This window comes from Paramisgurnus dabryanus, chromosome 21 (genome assembly GCF_030506205.2).
Source record: "Paramisgurnus dabryanus chromosome 21, PD_genome_1.1, whole genome shotgun sequence".
Lineage (NCBI taxonomy): Eukaryota > Metazoa > Chordata > Actinopteri > Cypriniformes > Cobitidae > Paramisgurnus > Paramisgurnus dabryanus.
The window spans coordinates 12,443,770-12,454,582 of NC_133357.1; the positions used below are offsets into that span (position 1 = coordinate 12,443,770).

A 10,813-nucleotide genomic window follows, 5' to 3' on the forward strand; every position below is an offset into this window, starting at 1 on the left:
GTTATTCTTCCATCCATTTTGATGGTTGTCTTCCGTTTTCTTCCACGTCTCTCTGGTTTTGCTCTCCATTTTAAGGCATTGGAGATCATTTTAGCTGAACAGCCTATCATTTTTTGCACCTCTTTATAGGTTTTCCCCTCTCCAATCAACTTTTTAATCAAAGTACGCTGTTCTTCTGAACAATGTCTTGAACGACCCATTTTCCTCAGCTTTCAAATGCATGTTCAACAAGTGTTGGCTTCATCCTTAAATAGGGGCCACCTGATTCACACCTGTTTCTTCACAAAATTGATGACCTCAGTGATTGAATGCCACACTGCTATTTTTTTGAACACACCCCTTTCAACTAATTCAACTAATTGCCCAATTGCACAGCCTTAAGAGCGTGCATATCATGAATGCTGGGTCTCATTTGTTTTCTGAGAATCTACTGAACCTACTGGTAACTTGTTTGCCACGTAGCAATAAAAAATATACTAAAAACCTTGATTATTCTGGTTAGTCACATTGTACTGCTATTATTTTGAACAATACTGTATATCACCGATGAAGTACCTGTGTAGCACCGGTGTAGAACCATATGAAGAGTTTGGTTCCAAAACGCAATAAACGCCATTTATGAAAAAAATTAGTTACTGCCAGAATCAGTATTATATCATTAAAAAGTAAATTCTTAATTTTTACGCAAAATCCAATATCCGCCGTGTTATTCTGTCATCTTTTCTCCCTTTTTTCCCAAAACGCAATAAACGCCACTCCTCCTTTTTTACAGAACGCAATAAATCCGTTCCAGAAATTACAGCGCACCATTCACGCAGTGTAAACAAACAATGGCGGCGCGCTGAGTACACGGAGTCCTAGTTTTCCTCATCTACTTTGTACTTCGTGATCAACAAACAAACAACAACAAAATAATACTTTAATAGCATTGATAAACCTGTGATGGTTTTCTGTCACGGGAAAGAAACGTAAGTCATCAACATCTAATAATTTACGCAAGAGGCACTCGGGAGACGATCGCTTGTTTGCCCGGGCCGACAGCATCAAGTTTCTGTCATGCTAACACATTGACCCCAGGGGATCTTATGAAAAACTTTCCATAATTTTACTCAAAGTCAACGAAAATCGAGCAGGACCAAAACATTTTACAGCTGATCCCTGTGAAAAACGTTAAGCGACGACGTCAAGTATAACCGCAGACAGTGTTCTTAATATGACAAAGTAAGTGTTTTGATTAATGCCATTAATGTTTATTTTTTTAATCAGTATGTACAACTGTTCAACTAAATGAATATAACATGGCAAAGATGAATGCACATTTATATAGGCTATTGATTCAATAGATTTATAGCATTTTGAATAAAAACTTGTCATGAATTAATTGCATTTTGTGGAAAAAATAATCAGTTTTTATAATAAATCTTTGAAAATGTAATCTCTCTTTAGCACTAAAAATGGTTCCACTATGATTACAAGCCAAGAAACACTTTTCGTGCTATTTAGCACCGTTTGTTTTTAGTGTAAAGCATCACCTATAGATAATAATTAAGGGATAATACTGCGTGCCGGGTCTGATAGAGTTAATATCTTATCTCGGACATTATTGGTCTTATTAGCTGACTTTTCAACCCATGCTGAAACCATTATAAGTTTATTTAAGCACCAAACATGCTGATAGTGTTAACCGCTCATGTAAATATTTGGCAAACCCTAAACACTGTCGGCCAGTGTGTTTGTTTGTAGTACAGCTCAAAGATGCCTTTTTCATAGTTTTCTATCTAGATGATAATAAGAATATCAGTCAGTCATTAAGAATATTGCATAGATCAAAACAACTGCTGATCTCACATGGCAGGGAAAAGGAATAGTTAAAACAGAAATGATTGCTGCTTTAAACAGGAACAACATCTAACATCAACATTGGCATACGCTACTTTGTTACTAAAACAGATAACCATGCCAAGTCAATTTTAAACCTCCACGTTCTTTATACTTGGGTCCATATTTTTTACTCTGCAGTTTTAATTTTTATATGGATAACTTGCTACTGTCTTACGTGCTAAAGCTCACAGAAAGCAATTTGATATTACATTCTCATTTATTTCTATAATGCCCTTGTTTGCTTAACCCCCTAAGACCTGTTGTGTCCACATATGTGGACATCACATTTTTTTGTTGTTTGCACCATAATACTTAATTCTGGGTAACTGGAACCTGTTGTACACAAACATGGACAATTACACTGCTTCATGTTCAAAGAAAAATATTTGGTTATTACTTGCACGGTTTCGTTGTGCCCTTTTCATGAAGTTTCTTGATGTATCTTCCCAGTTCAGATCTTCTGTGTCCCATGAGGGTTGTTTGGAAATCTCTGGTTCTTTTTTGACAGTCAGGTGCTCGATATCCTCTGGGTCCTAAAAGGACAGAAATAAATGATGATAATCTTGGACACCCGTGCTATAATTGTTTGCTAATTTACCTTTTCTACTATTTTCACAATAAAATTTTTTAGCAAGTGCCTTTATGGAGACACAGTTTCACACAAACATCATGCACATTCTTGTCCACAAAAGGAAAATATTTTTCTGCGGGTAGTTGGGCAATCTGTTGTCTTTGCCCTATCTAGAAGGATCATCCATAATAAAAATGACAGATTCCTAACAAATATGAAACAGAATTTTTAAAATTGAAAGCTTGACTGCATTGTTTGCTTCATTTTACCAGTACACTGATACCACATTTATATTTTCGTCATATTTACATTTATGTTCCTAGCAGATGCTTCCTTACCAACCAATCTTAACATTCCTCACGCAAATGTTTTCCTACTCAGAATTCTGATTCTGGCAAAGGCAATGGAAATGAAATCGAGTGGTATTTTGAATCCTCTGCATTGTTGCACTTGAACATCTTGAACTGTCATATACATCACAGAAAGCAATTCTATATTTGATCTATAATGCCCTTGCATGCTTAACCTCCTAAGACCTGGTGTGTCCACATATGTGGACATCAAATTTTTTGTTGTTTGCACCATAATACTTAAAGGGACACTCCACTTTTTTTGAAAACATGCTAATTTTCCAGCTCCCCTAGAGTCAATCATTTTTGTCAATCCATTCAGCTGATCTTTGGGTATGGCGCTACCACTTTTAGCATAGCTTAGCACAATCCATTGAAGCTGATTAGACCATTAGCATTGTGCTAAAAAATAACCAAAGAAGCTGTATTTTTCCTATTTAAAACGTGACTCTTCTGAAGTTACATTGTGTACTAAGACCGACAGAAAATTAAATGTTGCGATTTTCTAGGCAGATATGACTAGGAACTATACTCTCATTCTGGCGTAATAATCATAGTCCCCTTAGTAACTTTCAATGGCGGTACTATTTGCGTAATATCACTACGCCCGCTACAGCCATGTTACACCAGCAAAGTCCTTGATTATTACGCCAGAATGAAAGTATAGTTCCTAGCCATATCTGCCTAGAAAATCACAACTTTTAATTTTCAGTCGGTCTTAGTACACGATGTACTACAGAAGAGTCAAGTTTTAAATAGGAAAAATATCCAAACTCTTTGGTATTTTTGAGAGCTATGCTAATGGTCTAATCAGATTCAATGGATTAAGCTAAGCTATGCTAAAAGCGCCAGACCCGGAGATCAGCTGAATGGATTCCAAAACGGTAAAAAACAAATATTTAACTCTAGGGGAACTGGAAAATGAGCATATTTTCGAAAAAAGTGGAGTGTCCCTTTAAATCTGTGTAACTGGAACCTGTTGTACACAAACATGGACAATTACACTGCTTCATAGCTTGGGTCTTATAGGAGGTTAAACAAAAACTTTCCAGTCTATTGGGTTCCTGTCCACAGCAGAGATTTTTTTTGTTTATGATTTGTGGTGATTGAGGACAAAGTGTCCAAAACTTTGAAGACTTTCAGCACACTGCAATCTGTCTGCATGCTTTAAAAAACAGCAAGCTGTCAGACAGGAAGTTCTTACTGGACCTACAGCTTAACAGCTGTTTTGAGAAGACAGCATATGCATGTTTGTTTATAGGTAGATGTTTAAATCACTGCTAAAGTGTTTCTGTGTATACATGTGCTCCAAATTTCTCCAAAACACCCATGAGTGTGATCTTTCAATCACTGCCACCGGCAACAGCATTGTTGTTTACTTTACCCTAAAACTTTTATCTGTCATTCTGTGTTTGACATCATTGTTTGTCTTCAGATTATTTTCCAGGAACCACTTGTCCAAAAAACATTCTGATCAATGTCATTATGACACAACAAACATGGGCGTTTACCCAAAGGGTCACTTCATCTCTGGACCAATTGTTTTGCGTACAAGCTTTACACGTGGACTGAGGTCGCACTTCACTGTGTTTAATGAGGATGTTATGCATCTGTCATCTCTCTGACGTGCCTCCCACCCCCCTCGCTCTCTCTCTCTCTCGCTCTCTCACACACACACACACACGCACAATATTAGAAACATGTTGACAATTTTATCCAAGATAGGAATCCGTGATTTCTGGCATCCATCATTTTTCTGACCTAATGCCTGTTAGATCGGATGACTGTTAGTAAACGTACCCCTTAAACCTCTAATGAGTTAAGAAGCAACACAAATTGTGTTTACAAGTGTTTACTAGATAGAAATCTGTAATTTCGGAAAATAACAGCAACGCCCTCTTTATACCGCATGAATTACAATTATAGCCATGGTAGACTTTTTTTAAAAAGCATAACCGTGTAAATAACTTTTGAGCAAACAAAACTGTTCGGAAAGCAAGCAAAACCAGCTGGATTTCATCATTTGGAGCTAATGTGAATCTGTTTTGAAATCTCTCAGTGCAAAGGCAATTACGGTAAAAATACAGAGGGTAAAGGCTGTAAATAACAATAATAAAAAATTATTTGCATTATCTCGTAATAGTTAGAGGCGGTTTATGCAAGTATGCCACATCTTTTTCCAGATCTGTTTACATACTTAACAACAGAGTACAGAGGTGAAAGGCCATAAATGTCACGGAGGAAATCTGTTTAGTCACTCACCCACTGCTGGTTCGGTATCGCCAGAGAGGTCAGCATATCCGCCATAGCACCCAAAATCTGATCGGTTCGTCCTTGGTTTTTTGGAAGAGCCTTCATATTCTCTGTCTATGGGAATCTCTTATAGGCGATATTATTCCCTCCTTTAAATTCTCTCTTACGATTTGTTGTGCAAGAAATGCAGCTCAGCTCCAATATGTATGATCCTCTCACTATTGCACATAAAAAGTTAATTCGAGTAAGATTGCCTAGTTTCTCTAGTTTAAAGTGGACTGTGGTAGAGAAAGGAGTGCTGTTATCCAGACCAATGCGTCTTCTCTGGCTTCTGTCCTGGACACAGGTGGAGTCTTGCCATGGGTCAGGCCTCCCTCCCCCTAAAACAGGCACAGAGATCCTGCGAAAGTGCTCTGCACGATAAACAAAAAAAATGACACTCATTAAATTGTACTCTCTCTCTCTCTATCTTTCTCTCTCTCTTCAATTTTTGGACAGTTGAAACTTTACTACTTTTCTTTTTAGGACCTTTTCGCAATGTGAACTGAACATCTACTGTATCATGATCATCTACCAGCCTTTCTGGCTTGTCATTGGCTGTGTACATTTACCACCCCTTCAGCCAGCTCCTCTCCACCCTCTCGACATCATCTTTTCATCTTTTATTGTGTCTCCATTGCACAACACTTTGATTCTACCTCCTACTCTATTTCCTAGTTTCTCACTTATCATTTCTTCTTTCATTTCATCGCCATATGCTAAATGTTGTCTTTTTGTGAACCATTCGCTCTAACTATGACACATGGCTTGTGGCATGATGTGAGCTTAAAAAGCCAAATAAGGCAGCTTTGCTGGACTGAGGGTACCAACACAGAAGCTATCAGAGATTATTCATAATGGCTGCTCGCTTCTTAAACGCATACATTAAGAGCTTGAGGGGCTGAGAAAAGCTGAGGCAGTGTTATATGTACATATGAATCGAATTGACCTGTTATGCGCTGGACAAAAACTCTGGCATTTGTCCAACAGCTTGAACTGCCATATAAAAGGCATCAAAGTGGGCCAGTACCTTACCCTTTAAAAAGGTCCTAATATGTACTATTTTCAGGGTTCCCACACCTTAGTTAACTTCAAATTCAAGGACCTTTCAAGGACTTTCCAGGTCCAATACCATCAAATTAAAGGACTAAATTTGGGGACACATTTCAAGCGAGAGCAAGGTTACATCGTGTTACCTTTTAAGATACATTTTACAGTTCCCTTTCGAGGGAACTCGCGTTGCATCACTGCGGTGACACTTTGGGGACGCCTCCAGGGGTAAGTGCGTCTGAATGTTTATATCAAATTTAACCAATGGTGAGGCTTAATGACAAAGACAGGGTGACGAGGGAGCCAGAAAGTATATCGCTATTTGAAATATTGCCAAAGACGGCGTTACAGGGACGCAGGAAGTATGGCAAGGGAGACGCAGCGTTACATACGTAACCTGAGACGTTTTCATTTGTCAAACACAACTATGCAAAAAAGCATTTTGGTATGAATCAACGCATACAGGATATATAAGCATTTAAACGAACAGTTTAGCACGTGTGCTTAAAAAGCCTAGAATTTTTATGATATTATCCTACACTACACAGGGAATATGGATATGGATTTTTTTCCAAAAAACGTCTTGCATAAAATAGATTCAAGCACTTTCCATGACCTGTATCATTGTATGTATATTTTTAAAAACTTCCCAGGGCCATGAAAGTTTTTTTTTTATCCAGATTCACAAACTTTCAAGGATTTCAAGGACCTGTGGGAACCCTGTATTTAGGTACATATACAGTATGTATATATTTGGTAACGATATGTACCTTTTAGGTACTAATATGAACTCTTTAGGTGCAAAGGTGTACTTTTTGAAAGGGTATCGCCTCAATAACAGTTAGGGACCTTTTATTCTGACCGTATAGGTAATAACTATATGTGAATTGTTATACAGCATTACTTTTGGCTTACAAGGTTTCCAGATTTTGTAGAGAAACAGGCTATGTATATCATATTACTAGTTAAAAGAATGTTTGAACCAATTGATAAATGAACCAACTTGCAGTGATAATTCAAATGGATGGAATGTTGCTACAACGTAATGACCGAAAACATTTTTACAGTGCGTGTAAGATCCCATTCCTATTTTAGCTTCAGAATAAATGGGTGACCGTGTCATGATACACACGCCTGGGTGGCCCATAACATATGTGTGCTTTTCTAAGCAGAACAGACATACATTTCCATGTCTACTTTTCATTCCCTCTTCACCTGGCCCACAGTCAGGACAGATGTTTATAGATCTACCGATGTTAGTCTGGTTTCTTTCGGGTGAAACCGCACACAAATTTGGGTCGATTTTTCCCCAGACAAATTCTTCTGTGATGGTGTATTTTCACGGACATCGAGTATGAACGGAGCAGGACAGAGGAGGGTGGAATGCGATCAGCCTGAACCCTTCTGAGTCGGAGCCAAACAGTGTAAAGATGGCTTGTGGAAACACTGCCAAGAGTCTAAGAATAACTCGGCACATGGCTGTCTTTAGCACTGCTTTTGTGACTAAACTTAGAGCTCAGCGGCCTGTTCTTCTGCACATGCATACATACATACACAAACATGTATCATGTTACACATCAGAAAGACTAACATGGCAAAGAATGACAAAGTTTGAGTAGCTCTGGTGCAAAGACATCCTTGAAAAGTTTTAGACGAAAACAACATACAGCAGTGTGCATTTGACTTTGAACATAATAATGACACTGTGCTGTAATTATGCTAATTGCACATAATTATAATGACAGTAGATTACTGTATGTGTGTAGTTATACAAACAGTCTGCACTATTATTAGTGACTGACACTTCAACATTGCCTGCTTGTGCAAAGCGTTTTGCAAAAATTGAGTTTTGGTCAGATGTCGTTCATTAATTATAGTTACAGTACCTTAACGTGTTGGATGATTCAGGGAGAATGCCTTTAAGAAAAGTAACATATCAAAAGTATGCAATGCAAAACTGAGTAGTTTAATCATGCTGAGGTTAATTTTGTGACGGTACACCGAGTTCCCTGACAGCACCAAATAAACAATCTAGTGGTTGAAGTAGTGGTGCAGTTTGCTGCCCTCTGCTGATGCAATAAGGGAGAAAAGCCTTCAAAAAGTATCAATTCAATCCAAGTTTATATAAATTATACAGTCAACACTGAAACATATAACTTGTGTGATGTTTATATTGTGCATATTATAATGAACATATATTTGTTTCATCTATTGTGGAGAGAATCTGTTTACATAAGCATCCATCATCATTTTTTTGTAAAAGTGGTTATATAAAAAGTGATTATAGTGATAATATTTATACACTTATACATTTATACATACAAGATTATATAAAACATGATTTTATTTGTGATTATATTAAAGTGACCATTGTTGTAACTGTAAAAACGACGTCTTTGGCAACACTTTACAATATGGTTATCTCCGTGTCAATCATCATATTTTCACATTTAAATGCGGTTGTCACTCCTGAAAGTTTGCAGTGTGTACGAGACCACAATGTGTGGAACTCCAGCTAAACAGTCACGTCTTAACACTTACTTTGCATCGCCCGCCACAAGCTATTTGTCTGCAACACAACAAGAGGTCATAACGGAGAAATTAATTTTGTTCATTTGTAAGGACATGAGATCGATCAGTGTCGTGGATGGAGCAGGCTTTAGGGAGTTTTGTCAAGCAATGTAACCGAGGAACCATATCATTTTGATGTCTCTTTATTTACTTGTTTTGTCTATGTAAAATACGTTGTCAAATATGTTTAAACTTAAATAGACTACCTATAGAAGTAGTTATGTCTCTTTATATTAATTTGTCCTGTTATTGACGTAATGCGTCGTTAAACGTCGTTAACGTCGTTGAAAACATGGGCAACCAGATATTCGAATAGTTCGAATATTCGTGGGTTTTTTAGGGAGAATATTCGAACGTCATTTTTGAGCAATTTTGACAGCCCTAAAGGGGACAGAGAATGAAAAACCATTTTTACCTTGTCTTTGTTGAATAATGGTAGTCTACCCACATTCACGAACATACAAAAAGTGCTTAACATGCTAAACATCTCAGTCTCATAGAAATTCCTCTTTTAGAAATGTCAGCCAGAAAACGGCCCAATCTGAAAAACTGATGCTTATGACATCACAGGCATCTCACTGCCCCTCCACTTTAAAATAATTGGCTACATTTTTTGAGTGGCAGCAAAGTCAGCCAATCAGTAATGAGATTGCAAGTTAAGCCAGTAGGGGGAGCCAAATAGGTGCAAAATCACTTGTTTAAAATCCCCCACCCTAATAGAACTATCTGAGAGAGGTTTTTAGGAAGCTTCTAAGGCATTACAAACCCAAACAAAAAAAATTTTGTCTACATGTCACATCACAGAACAAGGATAAATACTTCGTTCAATCATTCTATGTCACCTTTAACAAAATGCAACAGACACGTAAAAAGAATATACTTAAATTTATGTATGTGCATAATACATAAAAAACTGACAACTAACAGAACTTGTTCTTCCTCACACAGAGGGTTCTGTAATTTCTGACAAAGAAGAAAAAACGAACACAATATTTATTTTATTTAATTAATTAATGTGATGTAATTAACTGTTTTTGCAGCAATATGAACCCAGCGCTGCAAGGCTTTACCCATTATTGTACTGTTTTCATTTAAGTTTAGGTGAATCAGTCCCCAAATGCAATAAAATATAATTTTATCAATTTTATTTATTATTATTATTATTATTATTATTATTATTATTATTATTGGATGATTGATTTTATTTCTCTTAATCTGGAGCAAACTTTTAAAAAAAACATTTTGAACTTAAGAAAATTCATGACGCTGTTATAAAACTATTTGACAGAGTATTAACACTTTATGAAATTTTAATGACAAATTATATTTGTACCACTGTAGTTGAGGTCAAGAAAAATATTCATGACGCTGTTATAAAACTATTTGACAGAGTATTAACACTTTATGAAATTTTAATGACAAATTATATTTGTACCACTGTAGTTGAGGTCAAGAAAAATATTCATGACGCTGTTATAAAACAATTAACACTTTAATGACATTTTAATGACAAATTAAAAACTGGTTGGTTATGTTGTTTTGGTAATCTTAAATTGTCATGACAAGTTATGATATATTGGTTAATGTCAAGTTGTCATAACAAAGACACCTCAAACAATGTCATCTTTGCATTAAAAATTACATAATTAAACAAATAACACTTAATTACAGTTGTCATAAACGTGCATAAAATCATGACACATAATACCCCTTCAAAAAAGGTTTAAAGTGGTACCAAATCCGCTTATTCCCAGCCTCACACCATTCAGAAATACCAGTTCCCTGGCAGAATTCATTGAACGCCACAACGATTTTTTTAGCAAAGTCGTCTAAGTGCATGGAAGAAGAATTGGATGAACAACTGTGTGTAAAGTAGGTTAACTGAATATATTAGTATATTGACTGAATTTTTGAGACATTCAGAAAGAACAGTGAAAAGTGACTGGATACTGAAGATTTTTGCATGTACTTAAGAGAGTCAAATGTGTTTAATACCAATGAAATTACTAAAGTGACATTTGTGAAAATAAGGCATTTCAATTACTGACAAATAATCTTTTCTTTGCCATTAAAGTGAAATCACTCTATATGCCCTCTA

General features: G+C 36.5%; 1 protein-coding gene across 1 annotated transcript in view; it reads right to left on the minus strand.

Moving 5' to 3' along the window:
- The window catches only part of arhgef25a (Rho guanine nucleotide exchange factor (GEF) 25a), a 95,300-nt gene extending 89,716 nt beyond the window's left edge, over window positions 1-5,584 (minus strand). The window contains exons 1-2 of the mRNA XM_065285616.2: window positions 5,065-5,584; window positions 2,279-2,414 (exon numbers count right to left, since the gene is read on the minus strand). Of these exons, the coding sequence (XP_065141688.1) occupies window positions 2,279-2,414; window positions 5,065-5,160 (232 nt within the window). The 5' untranslated portion in view covers window positions 5,161-5,584. The remainder of the gene's footprint in view (window positions 1-2,278; window positions 2,415-5,064) is intronic.
- Window positions 5,585-10,813: the final 5,229 nt, after the last annotated feature.